The following is a 20,385-nucleotide window of genomic DNA, read 5'->3' on the forward strand; positions in this document are numbered from 1 at the left end:
ATTTTACTTGATGTTTGATTGAATAAAATATTAATGAAATTGTCTGCTTTGAATAGGTACTATTACCAAAGGGGTATTCTGGCAAAAGTGGAAGGTCAGCGCTTGGTGTATCAGTTTAAAGAAATGCCAAAAGATCTTATATATATAAATGATGAGGATCCAAGTTCCAGCATAGAGTCTTCAGATCCATCACTATCTTCATCAGCCACTTCAAATAGGAATCAAGCCAGCCGGTCGAGAGTCTCTTCAAGTCCAGGGGTAAAAGGAGGAGCCACTACAGTTCTAAAACCAGGGAATTCTAAAGCTGCAAAACCCAAAGATCCTGTGGAAGTTGCACAGCCATCAGAAGTTTTGAGGACAGTGCAGCCCACGCAGTCTCCATATCCTACCCAGCTCTTCCGGACTGTTCATGTAGTACAGCCAGTACAGGCTGTCCCAGAGGGAGAAGCAGCTAGAACCAGTACCATGCAGGATGAAACATTAAATTCTTCTGTTCAGAGTATTAGGTGAGAAAACCAAACTACTGATGCTTATCACTTCAATATGTTTCTGACCAGAGGCATTATTTGTTAAGTGGGTCAAGATTCAGAAATGAAAATAAAAGTATATAGATTTCAAGCTAGAACTCTTGGTTACCGGATTTTTCAGGAGCAGTATATATTACGTCAGTCCTCTAATTATGCCACTGGTCCCTTCATTTACATTTTGACATTATTGACATTTTTCTGTCAGTTTAAGTGTAGTTCACTATACCTTTGTATAACTGGATTGAGCCATATAAGAAGTTATCTAGGCCGGGCGCGGTGGCTCAAGCCTGTAATCCCAGCACTTTGGGAGGCCGAGGCGGGCGGATCACGAGGTCAGGAGATCGAGACCATCCTGGCTAACCCGGTGAAACCTCGTCTCTACTAAAAATACAAAAAACTAGCCGGGCGAGGAGGCGGGCGCCTGTAGTCCCAGCTACTCGGGAGGCTGAGGCAGGAGAATGGCGTGAACCCGGGAGGCGGAGCTTGCAGTGAGCCGAGATCGCGCCATTGCACTCCAGCCCGGGCGACAGAGCGAGACTCCGTCTCAAAAAAAAAAAAAAAAAAAAAAAAAAAACAACAACAACAACAAAAAAGAAGTTATCTAGATGTGAGCAAATCCAGGGAATGGTTTCAAATCTTTATTCAGGCCAAGTCAGAAGCCTCAAAAATTCAACGTAAATTGACATATTAGGACATTGAGAGTGCATGGAGTTCCAAGCAATAAATGTTGCTCCTTGGAAGATCCTATCTTGGAACAATTCTAAAGTTCAAATAGGAGGGGAGGCCGGCCGGGCGCGGTGGCTCAAGCCTGTAATCCCAGCACTTTGGGAGGCCGAGATGGGCGGATCACGAGGTCAGGAGATCGAGACCATCCTGGCTAATACGGTGAAACCCCGTCTCTACTAAAAAATACAAAAAACTAGCCGGGCGAGGAGGCGGGCGCCTGTAGTCCCAGCTACTCCGGAGGCTGAGACAGAAGAATGGCGTGAACCCGGGAGGCGGAGCTTGCAGTGAGCTGAGAAGAGCCAGCCACTGCACTCCAGCCTGGGTGGCAGAGCAAGACTCCGTCTCAAAAAAAAAAAAAAAAAGGAGGGGAGGCCAAGAATCTAAGGTCCTCTTTTTCAGGTTTTTAGAGCGGCAGAAGTCAGAAAAGCAGGGTTTGTTTGTTTGTTTGTTTGTTTGTTTGTCTTTTTTCCTTTTTGGTTAAATCAGATTTGCCTCAGAGTCCCAGGAAAAGATGCTAAACAACAAATTGACTGAGAGAACCTGTCTGCCTTGGACTGATCTTCAGCAGAAATTTGGGACTAGTCTCAGCTGATTTAGAATGGGGGTATGGGAGGAAGGCAGAAAATTATATGGATATTTGTAGCATTTTTCTGTTTATACTGTCATGAATTTCTAGAACATGAATTATAATAAAATCTAGCAGCCTTTTCAAAGCCAATACAAATTATTATTTGATTACTTTTATTAGCAAACTTCAGTCTTACGTTTTTATATTCCAGAATGTAAATGTGGAGGTTTTGCTCAATTGATCTTGAAGTAAGGTACCATTACCTAGAATCAAGGCAAACTTCAATGACTCAGTCTTCTTTGTATAGACAATTTAAAATGTTTGACCTTGTGAAATACTCTCTTAAATCTTCAGTTGATTTGTGAGGAGTGCAAAGATGACCTTTAAATTTTTAATTGGCTGTTACATCTTCAACTGTTTTTAAAGGAGTGTATCTTGAGTACCCTTATCCAAAATGCCTGGGACCAGGAATATTTTGGATTTTGAACTGTTTCAGACTTTAAATCGTTGCATTATACTTACCCAGCACATCATTCCACATCCAAAAATCTGAGATCCAAAATGCTCCAGTGAACATTTCCTTTGAGCGTCATATTGGCGCTCAAAAAGTTTCTTATTTTGGGACATTTTGGATTTCAGATTTTCAGATTTGGAATGCTCAGTGGGTGCTTATTTAACTCTTACTGTCTGTATTCTTCCTTTAATGTTTGATATTTCCTTAGGCCCTGTGGGTTGCATGTGATGAATGGGTGTCTAGTTGGGAGTGTGTAGTTCCTCCCATTGGTTTCTAGGCTGTTTGTTGTTTGCATTTGTGTTGATAGGAGACCTATAATGGCCACAGCTGATTCCATGGAATTTTTTTAGCACCTGTATTCAAAATATTCTTTTTAGACTGTGAGAATAAAACCAAAACAAAAAACTCTTCCTTTGAAAGATACTAAATTGTAGATATTATAGAGTAGGTTTTTGTTTTGTTTTGTTTTGTTTTATTTTGTTGTTTTTTTGTTTTTGAGACAAAGTCTAGCTAGCTTTGTTGCCTAGGCTGGAGTGTAATGATACCATTGTAGCTCACTGCATCCTACTGCCAGGACTCAAGCCATCTTCCCACCTCAGCCTTCCTTATAGCTGGGACTACAGGCATGTCCAGCTAATTTTTTAATTTTTGTAGAAATGGAGTTTTACTTTGTTGCCCAAGTTGGTCTTGAACCAAGGCCAACCAAGTAATCCTACCACCTCGGCCTCCTGAAGTGCTGGGATTATAAGTGTGAGCCACTGCACCTGGCTTAGAATGGTTTTTTATTAGGACAAGTTCTGGTTTTGTTATTTTTTACATTTTTTGTTTGCATTTTTCTAATTACCCAACCTTTTACCATGAAAACTTTCGAAGTATGGAAAATTTCAGCTAGTACTATGAACACTTATTTACTATCCACCTAAATTCACAAATTGATAGCATTTTTCATTATTTGTTTTCTGTTTATTTATACTCTTTTTTCTCTTTGCTGTATCTTTCTTGATTTTTGATGACTTATTAATAAAATCAGAGGCTTTTAACTTTTTTCCCTGTGGTTGAGAGAAGATGGACTATATATGATTATATATATAATTAGATAAATTATTAATGTAACAACAAGAGCTGACACTTATAGAGCACTCTTTGTATTTCATACACTTTACATGTAGTGAGGTATAGAATCCTCATAGCTCAATGAAGAATAGATAATATCCCCGTTTTATAGATGTGGAAACTGAAGCAAGGAGAGACCAGGGAACTTGGTCACGTCTAGTAGATGGTGGAGATAGTATTTTAATGCCAGTTGTTTAGCTGCAAGCAGTGAAGTTAATGACTTGCTACACTGCCTACTGATTTACATAAATCACAGGAATTGTCAGTTATTTACAGTAAAGCAGCAACATCTTAATTTTGTCCTTCCCTCATTTATTTTTATTTCATGTGATTGCATGCATCTATGTTGATTCAATTAAGCTTTTCTTAATTGGTGTACAGTATATATGCTCAGTTTTTACAGATTTACAAAAAGAAGCCAGTTTGATTCTGGCTTCATGGTAGTCAAAGAAACAACAACAGAAAAACCGCTGGTAAACTATTTTCTGAAAATTGCCGCTTGGTAAACATGGGAGGCCATTTTACCTAGCATAACTTTTATTTATCCAAGCATTAATAATTTTTCTTAGGATCTTTTAAATAAATTATCCTGGCCAGGTACAGTGCCTCACACCTGTAATCCCAACACTTTGGGAGGCTGAGGCGGGTGGATCACCTGAGGTTGGGAGTTTGAGACCAGCCTGGTCAATATGGCAAAACCCTGTCTCTACTAAAAATACAAAAATTAGCTGGGCATGGTGGCAGGCACCTGTAATCCCAGCTACTCGGGAGGCTGAGGCAGGAGAATAACTTGAACCAGGAGGCAGAGGTTGCAGTGAGCCAAGATCGCATCACTGCACTCCAGCCTGGGCAACAGAGTGAGACTCCGTCTCAAATAAGTAAATAAACAAATAATCCTGTGAAAATGTGTTATGTGTAAGTTCTCTTAAAAGCGTATAGAAGCTGAGTGCGGTGGCTCATGCCTGTAATCCCAGCACTTTGGGAGGCCGAGGCGGGCGAATCACGAGGTTAGGAGTTCGAGACCAGCCTGGCCAACATGGTGAAAACCTGTCTTTACTAAAAATACAAAAAATTAGCTAGGTGTAGTGGCGGGCGCCTGTAATCCCAGCTACTCGGGAGGCTGAGGCAGGAGAATCGCTTGAACTGGGAGGCGGAGGTTGCAGTGAGCTGAGATTGTGCCACTGCACTCCAGCCCAAGTGACGGGTGAGACTCCGTTTCCAAAAAAAAAAAACTTTTCAGCTTTTCGGCCTTGCCAGTTATTAGATGTGAAATTGAATCATGTTAATTATTTTGAGTCTGTTTCCTTATCTATAAAGCACAGATGATAATATTGAACCTTCCATGTGGCTGTGGCAATTAAACAACACCTGACACCTGAGTAGATCCTCAACAAAAGCTAAATGTTGTATGGTCTGTGTTAGTTTCAGAAATTTTGATAAATTGTAAATTACCAATATTTTTCCAGTTGTTTACAAGCAGGAGATTTTTTTAAAGTAGTCAGCTGTAACAGAATCTGTATTACATAATATAACCAGACAGTTTAATCATTAACTAAGAAAAAGGTAATTTTAAAATTCTGTGGTTAGCAGATACTTCATAATATTTTATTTAATCTCTGCATTTGTATTATTGAAAATTGTTTTAGAGATTGTTCCAATAAGCCAATATATTTGCACTGTAGATAGTATGGATAAGTATATATATTTTCTGACAGATGGCAGTCAGGTGTCTAAAAGAAAAGGACTTTATTTTTTTTTTTTTTTTGAGACTGAGTCTTGCTCTGTAACCCAGGCTGGAGTGCAGTGGCGTGATCTCACTCACTGCTACCTTCGCCTCCCAGCTCCTGGTTCAAGCAGTTCTCCTGCTTCAGCCTCCCGAGTAGCTGGGATTACAGGCACGTGCCACCATGCCCAGCTAATGTTTGTATTTTTTGTAGAGATGGGGTTTCATCATGTTAGCCAGGCTGGTCTTGAACTCTGGACCTCGTGATCCACCCACCTTGGACTCCCAAAGTGCTGGAATTACAAGCGTGAGCCACCGCACCCAGCCAAGAAAATGACATCTGTTTCTAATTTAAACAGAAGCATCGAAGTCCTAGTGGTAGCCCTGATTAGCAATATGGAAAATTTCCAAGTACATTATTGCTTGTGTCATACTTTAGAGAAGGAAAGAAGAATGAGAGAGGCGTATATTGAAGAGTTGTAACTGCCTGTTGTTTAAGGATAGAATAGCAAATACTCATCTTTAGTACTTACTAAAGATGAAGTTGCTCAGGACTTAAGTGGCGGCAGTCTATTGTAATGGTTAGGCGGCACATCGGCTCTGCAGTCAGATGGCCTCTCTTCTTCTCTAATTGGTCACCTTATTCAAGCTGTTACAACCTGTTTGTGCATCAGTGTTTTCATATGTAAGATGGGGATAATAATATTTGTAGGGTGACAAGGTTATACATGTTATAAGGTTATGCATATTGATATAATCTGTGTGCTAACTATATGTCAAATATCTATGTGTATGTTATGTAAACTCTTGTCATGGGAAGCCCTTGGGCCTTTTTTATTTAAAAATGGTGTCTGGGCTGGGCATGGTGGCTCACGCCCAGAATCCCAACCCTTGGGGGGCCGAGGTGGGTGGATCATGAGGTCAGGAATTCAAGACCAGCCTGACCAATGTGGTGAAACCCTGTCCCTACTAAAAATACAAAAAAATTAGCTGGGCATGGTGGTGGGTGCCTGTAATCCCAGCTACTTGGGAGGCTGAGGCAGAGAATTGCTTGAACCTGGGAGGTGGAGGTTGCAGTGAGCTGAGTTCGCACCATTGCACTCCAGCCTGGGTGACAGAGTGAGACTCCATCTCAAAAACAAACAAACAAACAAACAAAAAAACAATATCTGGCTATAGTGTCAGGTACTATACCCAGACTCCCATCTCACCCTAGATTTCCCTGCATCAAATGGGCAAGAGAGCTTGGGTGGCCATCTACGTTTGGTAATCCGTATCCTGTGTGAATGGGCGGGCTCTAGTCACCCTGTGCCTTTATTCCCACGTCTTTTGAACCTGTCCTGAGTTGTTCTGGGTCTTTGTTTCATCTTTCCACCAAGCCAATTTGTTTTTCTCCTCCACTATTTTATTTCTCATATGTGAGAAACAGACTGCATAACTAACTTTCAAAATGTAGCTTTAATAATCTAGTGGTAATATGTAACGCTTGGTTTATGGAGACTAATCTAGCTGTTAGTTGTTTGAAATAGCAAGTATCTTTCATTGAATAACTTTACAGACTTCAAAGAAACAGTTGACATCCAGATGCTGAGATTTTTAAACGACATTTGTTTTATATACTATATTAATAACCATAACTATAAATTTTAGAGCTGTGAACTTTTTAAATTAGATTGAATGATAATATCATTTATGTAACTTTCTCTTCAATGAATGGGATTAACAGCCTACACAAACTAGATTTTGCATTAAAGGATTTTATGTTAAACTAGCATTATGACCAAAATTTGTGAAAATTATTTGAACGTGGAAAACTGCTAAAACATGCTTCTGTGTATTTTTCCAAAGCTTAGCCATATTTTCTCTGCCAGTCCAAGAGCCCTGACAGGTTAATTATAATCATGGCTTGTTTCATCTAAATATGACATGAAATGTGAGCTATTAAAACCCTAAGAATTCTGTCGTATGGTTAAGACTGAGGTAGGTTTTTTGTTTAGGTTAATTAAGCACTTCCCCCTTTATATATAAAAACAGGTTGAGTACAATTATATGAATTTTCATAATTATTGTGGATGAGCATGTTGATAACATTATCTCTCAAGTATTAAAATAGCAGGCCGGGCTCAGTGGCTCATGCCTATAAGCCCAGCACTTTGGGAGGCCAAGGCGGGTGGATCACCTGAGGTCAGGACTTCGAGACCAGCCTGACCAACATAGAAAACCCAGTCTCAATTAAAAATACAAAAATTAGCCGGGCGTGGTAGTACATGACTATAATCCCAGCTACTCGGGAGGCTGACAGGAGAATGGCTTGAACCCAGCAGTTGAAGGTTACAGTGAACCAAGATCACGCCACTGTACTCTAGCCTGGGCAACAAGAGTGAAACTCCATCTCAAAAAAAATAGCAGGAATGAATCAAACAGATTTGCTTTTAAATTCCTAATTTTAAGAAGCTCAAGCAAACTTCTTGCTAAGCATTTTTTTTTTTTTTTTTAGACAGGGTCTCGCTGTGTTGCCCAGGCTGGAGTTCAGTGGCGCAAACTCCACTCACTGTAAGCTCCGCCTCCCAGGTTCATGCCATTCTCCTGCCTCAGCCTCCCAAGTAGCTGGGACTACAGGCACCCGCCACCACACCCGGCTAATTTTTTTGTATTTTTAGTAGAGATGGGGTTTCACCATGTAGCCAGGATGGTCTCGATTTCCTGACCTCGTGATCCACCCGCCTTGGCCTCCCAAAGTGCTGGGATTACAGGCATGAGCCACCACGACCAGCCCTTGCTAAGCATTTTAACATCCTCCTCCTTCCCCAACAAAATTAGCTCCTCATTTGTGTTAATGTGACCCTATGTACAGACCTTTCTTCCATAGCACTCAGCAGATGGTGTATCATAGTTAATGGCCTGAGAGTTTTGTGTTAGGCATCTCTGTATGTAGTGTTTAATACAAAGTCTGGCATGATATTGGTCATGCTGTGTTGAAAATATGGGAAGTAGCATTTTGAAACCTACAACTGGTATTTTGTAAAATGACTTGTCAAGTATTAAAGTTTTAAATGATGTAGAATATGCTAATTGTCTCACTTTAATTTCATCATCTCAATAGGACTATACAGGCTCCAACCCAAGTTCCAGTGGTTGTGTCTCCTAGGAATCAGCAGTTGCATACAGTAACACTCCAAACAGTGCCACTCACAACAGTTATAGCCAGCACAGATCCATCGGCAGGTACTGGATCTCAGAAGTTTATTTTGCAAGCCATTCCATCATCACAGCCCATGACAGTACTGAAAGAAAATGTCATGCTACAGTCACAAAAGGCAGGCTCTCCTCCTTCAATTGTCTTGGGCCCTGCCCAGGTTCAGCAGGTCCTTACTAGCAATGTTCAGACCATTTGCAATGGAACTGTCAGTGTGGCTTCCTCTCCATCCTTCAATGCTCCTGCACCTGTGGTGACCTTTTCTCCTCGCAGTTCACAGCTGGTTGCTCACCCACCTGGCACTGTAATCACTTCAGTTATCAAAACTCAAGAAACAAAAACTCTTACACAGGAAGTAGAGAAAAAGGAATCTGAAGATCATTTGAAAGAGAACACTGAGAACACGGAGCAGCAGCCACAGCCTTATGTGATGGTAGTGTCCAGTTCCAATGGATTTACTTCTCAGGTAGCTATGAAACAAAACGAACTGCTGGAACCCAACTCTTTTTAGTTAATATACCAAAGCTTATGGATGATTGTTTGTTAATTGAACATTTTCAATTATATGCAAACTGATTGATTGATTCTAAGATAAAGTCTAAGGAGGTTTCTAATTTTGTAATTTTTTTTTTTTTTTTTTTTTTTTTGAGACAGAGTCTCGCTCTGTCACCCAGGCTGGAGTGCAGTGGCCGGATCTCAGCTCACTGCAAGCTCCGCCTCCCGGGTTCACGCCATTCTCCTGCCTCAGCCTCCGGAGTAGCTGGGACTACAGGCACCCGCCACCTCGCCCGGCTAGATTTTTGTATTTTTTTAGTAGAGACAGGGTTTCACCGTGTTAGCCAGGATGGTCTCGATCTCCTGACCTCGTGATCCGCCCATCTCGGCCTCCCAAAGTGCTGGGATTACAGGCTTGAGCCACCGCGCCCGGCCTCTAATTTTGTAACTGTTAAAGATAGAGTTAATTTTGATTTTGTTAGATGAGGGAGGAAAACTCAACTGTTTCTCTTTGTTATCTAAATGTTTCAGAATTCAGTCGTGAAGGAACAGGCATTTTACACTATGAAGACATTCTTTTGAGATTTTTTTTTCAGTTGCTATATCATAAGCATTTTTAAAGTTTCTTTTCTAATTTTACATTGTATTAGATTTTCTGATTCTTTTGTAAATACAGAACTTAAATAGAAGGCAACAGGAAATTTAGGAACTATTTTCATTCCACTTGTATAAGTTAAGTCTTGACTCTTTCAAATGCAAAAAACATATTTTATGCTTTGTTAAAATTATGGTGTCTCTTAGATTGACTTTAGTTGGCTGTACTATATAATATAGAACTATGAATACGTAAAATAACATGAAAAATTGGAGGTGCTGGTGGTGTGGCTGACCCTGTTTCAGAAGCAGGATAGTATAAAAGCATCAGCCTGACTAAGAATGGCACTCCCACTAACTCGCTATGTAATCTTGACCTCTTTGGGCTTTAGTTCTTCTCATAAAAGGAAGAGATGTGTTGGACTAGACTAGATGATCACCACTGTCTCTTCTAGTTCTAATCTTTTTAATTCTAATACCTGTATTTTCAAGTTATGTCAATTAAATCATTATCAGGTTATTTCCTAATGTAAGAATAGCTGAAATGTTGCAGAGAAATAAGTGACCCAACAAAATTTATTCATCTGTTATGGGTAAGATCTGCCATAAATTCTTCCTAAAGAATTTGTTTACTAACTCTTTAGGCCACTGTGCTTTGCGGTCCATTAGTAAACTTGTGTTGCTAAGTGCTAAACAGAATACTGCTATTTTGAGAGAGTCAAGACTCTTTCTTAAGGGCCAAGAAAGCAACTTGAGCCTTGGGCTAATCTGGCTGAGTAGTCAGTTATAAAAGCGTAATTGCTTTATATTTTGGATCATTTTTTATTGGGGGTGGACTTGGGGGGTTGCATACAAAGATAACATATATATCCAAGTTTCTGAAATGAAATGTTTTTAGATTACTTTTTCAACTGTAAATAATGTACATTTAATGTCACAAAAAAATTGTCTTCTGCAAATTTTCTAGTATAACAGAAATTTTTGTAGATGAAATCATTATGTTTAGAGGTCTAATGTTATGTTTTCATATTACAGAGTGAATTTGTATTTAAACACAAATTTAAATTTTGGAATCCTCTAAACAATTTTGTATCTTTAATTGGTTTATTATTAAATAAATCATATAAAAATTCTCAGTGTTTCTGTTTTCAGGCAAAAGTTTCTTAAAGAATAAGTGTACAAAGAATATTGCTAGAACATTAGCATTACTCCCTTTAATCTAAAGATGGTGGCCTCAGCAGCGAGAGGTGCTGTGGCGCTCCGTAGAAATATCGATCGGCCGGTTGCTTTTGTGAGAAAAATTCCTTGGACTGCGGCGTCAAGTCAGCTGAAAGAATACTTTGCACAGTTTGGCCATGTAAAAAGGTGTATTGTACCTTTTGACAGGGGACTGGCTTTCACAGAGGTTTGGGTTCGGTTCAGTTTTCTTCAGAAGAAGAACTTCAGAATGCACTACAACAGGAATATCATATTATAGATGGAGTAAAGGTCCAGGTTCAAGCTAAAAGGCCAAAAGTTCTGCAAACATCTGATGATGAAGAGAAAGATTTTTGAGACCGCAGCTTATTAATAAAGTTAACATAACTGAGAAAAAAAAAAAGAACATTAGCATTACTTAATGTTTATAAATAAACAAACTCCATTAGTCAGAATTGCAGGATATCATCCTTTCACTTTTCCTTTATAGCAGGCCAAATGACAGTTTCTAAACATCACACAATGGATTACCACGTTGTAAAAATTAGACAACAATAAAATATTCCCAGCAATAATATTAAACACACTTTTGTTTCATTTTGTTTTGTTTTTGAGACAGAGTCAGCTTGTCGCCCAGGCTGGAGAATAGTGGTGTGATCTCGGCTCACTGCAACCTCCACCTCCCAGGTTCTAGCGATTCTCCTGCCGCAGCCTCTCAAGTAGCTGGGATTACAGGTGCCCACCACCACATCCAGCTAATTTTTTGTATTTTTAGTAGATACGGGGTTTCACCATCTTGGCCAGGCTGGTCTTGAACTCCTGATCTCAGGTGATCTGCTCGCCTTGGCCTCCCAAAGTGCTGGGATTATAGGTGTAAGCCACCACGCCCCACCTAAACACACTTTTGAAAGTAAGTTTTCTACTTAGAAACTAGGTCAGTTAATAGTTAAACTTGGAAAACATCGAAAAATTTTCTTATGAAGATTAAAATCTCTGTAATCCAATAAGAAGTAACTTTCACTTATTCATTTTTTCATGTTTGTGAATATTCTTCCAAAATGTGATTTTAAAGGCCGTGTAATATTATATTAGTATGCCAAAATCCAGTTAAATAAAACTTTTTTAACTAGATAAGTTAGTTTTATGGTTTTTCACCACATAGTGAATATCAGTGTCTTAGTTCATTTTCTTTGTTGCTGCTATAACATAATACCTGGGACTGGGTAATTTATAATGAACAGAAATTTATTTGCCCACAGTTCTGGAGTCTGGGAAGTCCAATATTAATGCACCAGCAGGTTTGACAGTTCTCATTCCAAACAGTGCCTGAACACTGTGCCCTCTGGAGGGAAAGAAGGCTTCATCTTCAAATGGCAAAGACAGAAAAGCAAAGAGAGCCCACTTCTACTTCCAAAAGACTTTTTATTTATTTTTTTATTTTTTTTATTTTTTTGAGACAGAGTTTTGCTCTTGATGCCCAGGCTGGAGTGCAATGGCGTGATCTCGGCTCACGTCAACTTCTGTCTCCCGGGTTCAAGAGATTCTCCTACCTCAGCCTCCCAAGTAGCTGCGATTACAGGCATGCACCACCACGCCCAACTAATTTTCTATTTTTAGTAGAGGCGGGGTTTCTCCGTGTTGGTCAGGCTGGTCTCGAACTCCCAACCTTAGGTGATCTGCCCGCCTCGGCCTCCCAAAGTGCTGGGATTACAGGCGTGAGCCTTTTTATGAAGGCATTAAACCCATCCATGAAGGAGGAGCCCTCCTGGTCTAATCACTGCTTAAAGGCTCCACCTCCCAATACCTTTACTTTGGCAATTAAATTTCAACATGAGTTTTGGAGGGAACAAACATTCCAGCCGTAGCATACAGTACATAGTGATTTTTTAAAAATTAAGGATCTTGCACTATTTTTGAGTCAGTTATCCTTATAGGAGATACCAGATAAACTCTTTATAATAGTAGCACCATTTAAATTGTGTATTTTTTTTAAGTTTAAAAGGTATAGTATAAGAATTTTTAGAGACACTATTATTTAAGGTTATTGGAATAGTGTACAATTACCATGAACACTGAAATTTTAAAGATAGGAAAAGAAGTCCGGATGCAGTGGCTGTCGCCTGTCATCTCAGCACTTTGGGAGGCCAAGGTGGGAGGATCACTTGAGCCCAGGAGTTTTAAGACCAGCCTGGGCAACATAGTGAGATGTCATCTCTACAAAAATTCAAAAAATTAGCCAGGTGTAGTGATGCACTCCTGTGGTCCCAGCTACTTGGGAGGCCAAGGCAGGAGGATCACTTGAGGCAGGGAGATGGAGGCTGCAGTGAGCCATGATCATGCCACTGCACTCCAGCTTAGGTGACAGAGGGAGACCCTGTGTTCAAAAAAAAAGGAGAAGAAAGTCATGTAGTAAGAACCTTAAAACTTTAAAAGCTTAGTCTTTGGGCCTTAACTAAGTATCAGCTACTAAGGAACTTGTGTTTCCCCCATTAGAATGTCTTATGTATCCATATATTCCTTTTTTGTATCTATAGTTACCATCCTAGTTGTAGTCTTTTCTATGTTATTGTTGCCACAGTTTATTCACTTAAACAATATATGAGTGTGTATTTTGTGGCAGGCAATATTCTCTGTGCTGGAGATAGGTCAGTGAATAAAACAGACAATAGCCTCCCAAGTGACTTCCTGCTTGTGAACTCTTAGTTCGTCAACATGAACTGTTTTTATTCACACTTCTAACACTAAAAGCTTGGAATTTTTTCACACCCACTCCCAGTTCTGATACCAACTGGGTGTCTTTGTCCTACAATTCAGTTCAATTCTGACCCTAACCACTTGGAGTTAGCACAGACCCCACAGGTTAAGGGGCTTAGTCTCTCAAAACCGCCCCTCCTTCCGATGCCCATTGCAAGTCCCAGGTTTCCACTTGTACTTCTGACCAGCTGGCTATAAATCAGGGGTTCCCATGACCCCCACCTGCTTAGGTTGGATAATTTACTAAAAGAGCACACAAAACTCAGGGAGCCAATTTACTGGTTTACATTTATGTCAGTTTATTATAAAAAATACAACTCATGAACAGCCAAATGAAAGAGATGCATAAAGCAATTAATGGGAGGAAGTGAACAGAGCTGCTCTCCCGTCTCATGGTGTGCCATCTACCTAGTACCTCAAAGTGTTTACCAACCTAGATGTTCTCCAGACACCAACATTTTAAGAGTTTTTTAATGAAGCTTTTATTACATAGGCATGCCTGATTAAATCACTGGCCATTGGTGATTGAACTCAATTGCTACACCCTTTCCCCTCCCAGGGGATGGGACTGAAAGTTCCAACTCTAATTACATGGTTGGTTCCTCTGGAAATCATTTCCCTTCCTGAAACTATCTGGGGACCCATGAAGTGTCCACCTTATTAGCATAAACTCAGGTATGGTTGAAAGGGGCTTGTTACGAATAACAAAATATGCTCTTACCCTTCTAAATGCCAAGGGTTTCAGAAGCTAGGGTGTCAGGAACGAGGGATAAAAGCCAAATAAGATGTTTTTATTGTATCACAATCATGCACCTACTTACAGAATAGTCTTTCTAAAATATCCCTTGGCAGTTTGGGCAACATAGTGAGAGCCCATCTCCAGAAAAAGTAAAAATATTCACAGTGCATGCTGGCAAGAGCCTGTAGTCCCAGCTCTTCAGGAGGCTGAAGTGAGAGATCTCTTGAGCCTGGGAGGCTGAGGCTGCCGTGAGCTGTGATTACAGCACTGCACTCCAGCCTGGGTGACAGAATGAGACCCTGTCTCAAAAAAAATCAAATAAAAATATCCCTCGGGAATGCATAATGTTCATATATGGAAACTCTCAATACCTTTCTACTTGTAGGGTGAAGTCCAAAATCCTTAGCTTAACATTCAAATTCCTCCATCAAACTGGGTTCTTAGGCCAACTATTTCAGTGTCACCCTTTTTTTTTCCCTTTGAGACAGTGTCTCGCTCTGTCACTAAGTCTGGAGTGCAGTGGCACAATCTTGGCTTACTGCAATCACTGCCTCCTGGGGCTCAAGCGATCCTCAGCCTCGAGTAGCTGGGACCACAGGTGCGTACAGTGCCAGGCTAATTTTTCTTGTATTTTTGTAGAAAGGGTTTTTTGCCATGTTGCCTAGGCTGGTCTCCAACTCCTGGGCTCAAGGGATCCGCCCCCCCTCCTTAGCTTCCCAAGGTGCTGAGATTACAGGAGTGAGCCCTTGTACCCTGCCGATGTTTTCCTTAAAATGCAAATTTTTGGTTGCACTCCATACTTACTGAATTTGCATCTCATGGGAAAGCTGTACAATTTGCTTTTTTTTTTTTTTTTCTGAGACAGTCTCGTTCTGTCGCCCAGGCTGGAGTGCAGTGGCACAATCTCAGCTCACTGCAACCTCCGCCTCCCGGGTTCAAGCAATTTTCCTGTCTCAGTCTCCCAAGTAGATGGGACTACAGGTGCCTGCCACCATGCCCTGCTGATTTTTGTATTTTTAGTAGAGACGGGGTTTCACCATATTGGTCAGGCTGGTCTTGAACTCCTGACCTCAGGTGATCCACTCGCCTCGGCCTCCCAAAGTGCTGGGATTACAGGTGTGAGTCACCATGCCCAGCACAGTTTGCATTTTTAACTAGTATTGTATATTCCTTGCTACACAGAGTAGCCCTAAATTAGCACCAACATCATCTGGAAACATTTTAGAAATACAGAACTCCAGGCCCTGCTCCAGATCTAATGAATCAGAATAATATAGACATTCAAGTTTGAAAAGTACTAGGTAATCTTAATGTACTCTTGGAAGTTTAAGAACCACTGATCTAGCCCCAACCTATTCTTTTAAGCTTATCCTGTGATGTTGCTCTACATTTATTATTTCAACCAATACCTATTGGGTAGGGTATCAAGTATGGCTTTACATAGTCATGGAACTCGTTGTACAAAGTTGAAAAAGTATGATGTCCACCCTCCAGAGACACACTGGGATTAATGAATGAAGCGGCATACTGCTGCGTGTGACCAGCCAGTGGCTCTCACCATCCACTTAGAATAAAGGGATCAATATTTGGGGCACACCCATAACCCATTCATGGTACATTCGTTAGGGAGCTCTCCCTTATGTGCTAATATTTCTTAAGATTTCATTCTTGGCTCTCTTCCCACTGCACATGCTTCTTTGACAATCTCATCCACTTCTATGGCTCAGTCACTATATGATGTCTTGACTCTCTCTAGCCCTAACAAAACCTAGTCACCAACTCCTGAACAGGACATGGCTGTCTGTACTAGGCCTCTCCACACCAAATCGACTCGACATTGTTTATTAAGGAAGGACCTGGGATACTACTGTCACTGTCCTTAACCTATAAACCTACTGCCTTCTTCACTTTCCATTTATGCTTTAACCCTCTGTAGTATTGCATTTGCCTTAGTACCCTGAAATTATTGTTACAGAGGTCACTAAGAGTAACCAATCTCTATACTGCCGAATTCCATCCTTCCTTCCATTCCTGGACCTCTCCAGCAATTGATAACCTTTTGTAACTCACTTTTCCTTTAAACTCTCTATTGCCTTCAGTTTTGCCCAATCTGAAGTGCTCACCTCCCCTATCGTTCTGCTTCTGTAATATTTCCCCATTTTACCATGTGAATAATAATTTCCTAATGTTCCCCTTGGGTTGTTCCAGAAACTTTTTCAAAGATTGGAGTTCCCCCAAGTTTTATCTAAAGGTCACTGTTCTTATTTTCTGTTTTCACCTTATCCCTTTCCAATCTGTTCTCCCCAGTGCAATAGGAGCGTCAATTTAATTATGAGTCCTTCAATGGTTCTTTAATCTCAGACGGAGTTGAGGCCCTGTGTGGTCTCACCTTTTCTTTATCTCACCAGCCTGATCATCAAGTTCTACTCTCCAAGACGTCACATCGATTAGAATAAGGATGCTTTCAATTGCAAGAAACAAACAGAAAATCCCAACTCAAAATTATTAAATAATACAAAACAAAAAGTCTGCAGTTTGGAGGCGTCTGGGTTGGTTAATTCAGGAGCTTGGTGGTAACATCGAGGTACCAGGTTTCTCCATCCTTCTGCTTTCACTTTCCTTGGGATATTGATTTGGTCTTCCAGGATGGCTCTTGCTACAGGTAGCTGCAGTAGTTTATTCTGTATTTCTGTTTATCAATAAGGAGACCTTTCCTGGAAGCCCTGAGCAGACATCTCACACATGGCTCATTGACTAGATGAGTCATATACCCCTTCCTAAACCATACTGTTGGCCAACCATGTGGGATTACAACAAATCACTTAGTCATGTGCTGGAGAATCAAAATTGACGCTCAACAGCAAGGAAGAGGGGAGGAATGAGTATCCTACTGTTATGTATGTAAGTCCATCTTCCTACACATACACTAAAACATGCTCATGTTTGTATGAAAAATGTATTTATTTCCCAAAGAGAATCAGCCAGAGTGTCATCTGGATACTCTTATCCAGCTTCATGTCTAAGATCTCTGGTATGATATGCAGCCTTCTTTGTCAACTGGCGGCTGTGGCTCCCTGGTGTTGTCCTCAACAGCCACATCTGATATGAGCACTGGGAAGAACGCTCTTATCTAAAGGCTGCTCCCCTTCCCCTTGCCCTTCCCCTTCCCTTCTTTCTTTATTATTTTTTGAGACAGAGTTTTGCTCTGTTGCCCAGGCTGGACTGCAGTGGCACCATCTCAGCCCACTGCAACCTCCACCTCCTAGGTTCAAGCGATTCTCCTGCCTTAGCCTCCCGAGTAGCTGAGAAGACAGGTGCACGCCACCACGCCCGGCTAATTTTTGTATTTTCAGTAGGGACAGGGTTTCACCATATTGGCCAGGCTGGTCTCAAACCTCTGACCTCAGGTGATCCACACACCTCAGCCTCCCAAGGTGCTGTGCTTACAGGCTTGAGTCACTGAGCTGGGCCTTAGAGTCCTCTCCCCTCCCCTCCCCTCCCCTGCCCTCCCCTCCCCTCTCCTCCCCTCCTCTCCTCTTCTCTCTTTTCCTTTTTCCTTTCCTTTCTTCTTTCTTTTCTCTTTTTTTTTGAGATGGAGTCTCGCTGTCGCCTGGGCTGGAGTGCAGTGGCCGGATCTCAGCTCACTGCAAGCTCCGCCTCCCGGGTTTACGCCATTCTCCTGCCTCAGCCTCCGAGTAGCTGGGACTACAGGCGCCTGCCACCTCGCCTGGCTAATTTTTTTGTATTTTTTAGTAGAGATGGGGTTTCACTGTGTTAGCCAGGATGGTCTCGATCTCCTGACCTCGTGATCCACCCGTCTCGGCCTCCCAAAGTGCTAGGATCACAGGCGTGAGCCACCGCGCCCCGCTCTTTCTCCCTTCCTCTCCCCCTCCCTTCCCTTCCCTCCCCTCCCCTCCCCCCTTCCCTTCCCTCCCCTCCCCTCCCCCCTTCCCTACCCTCCCCCTACCCTCCCCCTCCCCCCCCCCTCCCTCTCCCCCCTCTCCTCCCCTCCCCCTCCCCCCTCCCCTCCCCCCTCCCTCTCCCCCCTCTCCTCCCCTCCCACCTCCCCTCCCCTCCTCTTCCCTTCTCTTCCCTTCCTTTTCTTTCTTAGACAGAGTCTCACTCCATTGCCCAGGCTGGAGTGCAATGGCATGATCTTAGCTCACTGCAACCTCTGCCTCCTGGGTTCAAGTGATTCTCCTGGCTTAGCCTCCCAGGTAGCTGGAGTATAGGCGCCTGCCACCATGGCCGGCTAATTTTTGTATTTTGAGTAGAGATGGGGTTTCACCATGTTGCCCAGGCTGGTCTCAAACTCCTGACCTCAAGTGATCCGCCCACCTCGGCCTCTCAAAATGCTGGGATGACAAGCATGAGCCATCGTGCCTGGCCCCTATTTGAATTTTACAATCAGTTTGTCAACTTCTAAAAGGCAAAAGCCTCTGGGATTTTTAGTTTTATTTTATTTCAGAGACAGGGTCTTGTTATATTGCCTAAGCTGGTCTCGGACTCCTGGCCTCAAGTGAACTTCTGGCCTCCTGCCTCACCCCCCAGTAGCTGAGATTACAGGCATGACCATGCCCCACTTGGAATTTTGATTAGGATCATGTTGAGTCTATAGGTCAGTCTGGGAAGATCTCAACAATACTGAGTCTTTTTGACTAATGGAGGAGCTCTCCATTTTTCAGTCTTCTTTAGTTTTCTTTTTGAGACGGAGTCTTGCTCCAACAACAGTCCAGGCTGGAGTGCAGTGGCACGATTTCAGCTCACTGCCAGCTCCACTTCCCGGGTTCACAGCATTCTCCTGCCTCAGCCTCCCGAGTAGCTGGAATTACAGGCGCCTGCCACCACGCCCGACTAATTTTTTTGTATTTTTTTTTTTTAGTGGAGACAGTTTCACCGTGTTAGCCAGGATGGTCTTGATCTCCTGACCTCATGATCCTCCCGCCTCAGCCTCCCAAAGTGCTGGGATTATGGGCATGAGCCACCACGCCCGCTCAATTTCTTTTCTTTCTTTTTTTTTACTTTTTTCTTTTTTTGAGACGGAGTTTCACTCTTGTTGCCTAGGCTGGAGTGCAATGGCATGATCTTGGCTCACCGCAACCGCTGCCTACCGGGTCCAAGTGATTCTCCTGCCTCAGCCTCCCGCATAGCTGGGATTACAGGCATGTGCCAAGACGCCCGACTAATTTTGTATTTTTAGTGGAGACGTGGTTTCTCCATGTTCGTCAGGCTGGTCTTGAACTTCCGACCTCAGATGATTCGCCCGTCTTGGCCTCCCAAGTCTTCTTTCATTTCTTTCAGCAATGATTTATAGTTTCCAGTGCACATGTCTTGCATACATCTTGTCAGATTTACTTTTCAGTATTTAATATTTTTTATGTAACTGTAAATGTCATGGCTTTTTACATTTTAATTTTTGATTATTAGTGATTTTGCTTAAAATCTTTTTTCTAGTTTATTAAAATATAACTTTGTAAAGTGCACAAATCCATATATATAACTTTGTAAAGTGCACAAATTCATAAACCTCTCTTTGGGAAAGCTTTATTGTGAAAAAGATACAAATAAGCTATTCTTGTTAGATTCAGTTCGAAAGGAAATTATCAAGTGTAATACATTTACTTAAGGACGGCCTCAACATTAGATTGGGAAGATTTTCTCTTTCAAATGAATGAAAATAATCCCTCTCGTAGATGTTAGGTAGATGTTAGGTAACACAATATAAGTGACTAAATATTTTCACTCTTCGAGTTGAAGACCAATTATCCTTCAAGAAATGTCCCCTAATCCAGCATGGTTATTTGTCACCTTCTTTAAATTACCCAAGCGAAGTACACTGGCATATTTAGTTGTGTCATTTGCATATGAAAACATTTCATCAATGACTTCTTAAGTATTTGTCTCTCCTTCCTCCCAAGGTTTCAATAAATGGATGCCAAGAATTTATGGAGAAAATTATAAAAGTTTACTAAAAGATATGAGAAACTGAATGAATGAAGCAAGCAGTTGTATTCATGGACAGGAAAAATATCATTTCTCCCCAAACTAGTCTGCAGTCAAAATAAAGTGAACAATTTTTGTTGTTGTCGTTGTTGTTTTTTTAAAGAGAAAGAGGCTCGCACTGTTGCCCAGGCTGGAGTGCAGTGGCAGGTCATAGCCTCAACCTCCCGGGCTCAAGCGATCCTCCTGCCTCAGCCTCCCAAATAGCTGAGGCACACGCCACCATGCTTGGCTAATGT

At 41.7% G+C, this 20,385-nt stretch overlaps 1 protein-coding gene and 1 pseudogene across 5 annotated transcripts in view; both read left to right on the forward strand.

Moving 5' to 3' along the window:
* Positions 1 to 10,592, forward strand: part of ELF1 (E74 like ETS transcription factor 1) — a 127,116-nt gene extending 116,524 nt beyond the window's left edge. For 4 of the 5 annotated variants that reach the window (XR_004442721.1, XR_004442719.1, XR_004442720.1 and 1 more), the window contains 3 exons: positions 57 to 506; positions 8,275 to 8,990; positions 9,312 to 10,592. Coding sequence is in view for 1 of the 5 variants with exons in the window: in XM_033234304.1 (XP_033090195.1) it covers positions 57 to 506; positions 8,275 to 8,878 (1,054 nt within the window). In the remaining 4 variants the exon portion in view is untranslated. Of the gene's footprint in view, positions 1 to 56; positions 507 to 8,274; positions 8,995 to 9,311 lie in introns of those variants that run through there. The other variant, XM_033234304.1, reaches the window with a different exon arrangement.
* Positions 10,593 to 10,661: 69 nt separating this feature from the next.
* Positions 10,662 to 11,056, forward strand: LOC117097024 (annotated as a pseudogene).
* Positions 11,057 to 20,385: the final 9,329 nt, after the last annotated feature.

The sequence above is a fragment of the Trachypithecus francoisi genome, unplaced genomic scaffold (genome assembly GCF_009764315.1).
Source record: "Trachypithecus francoisi isolate TF-2019V2 unplaced genomic scaffold, Tfra_2.0 Contig01461, whole genome shotgun sequence".
Taxonomy (NCBI): domain Eukaryota; kingdom Metazoa; phylum Chordata; class Mammalia; order Primates; family Cercopithecidae; genus Trachypithecus; species Trachypithecus francoisi.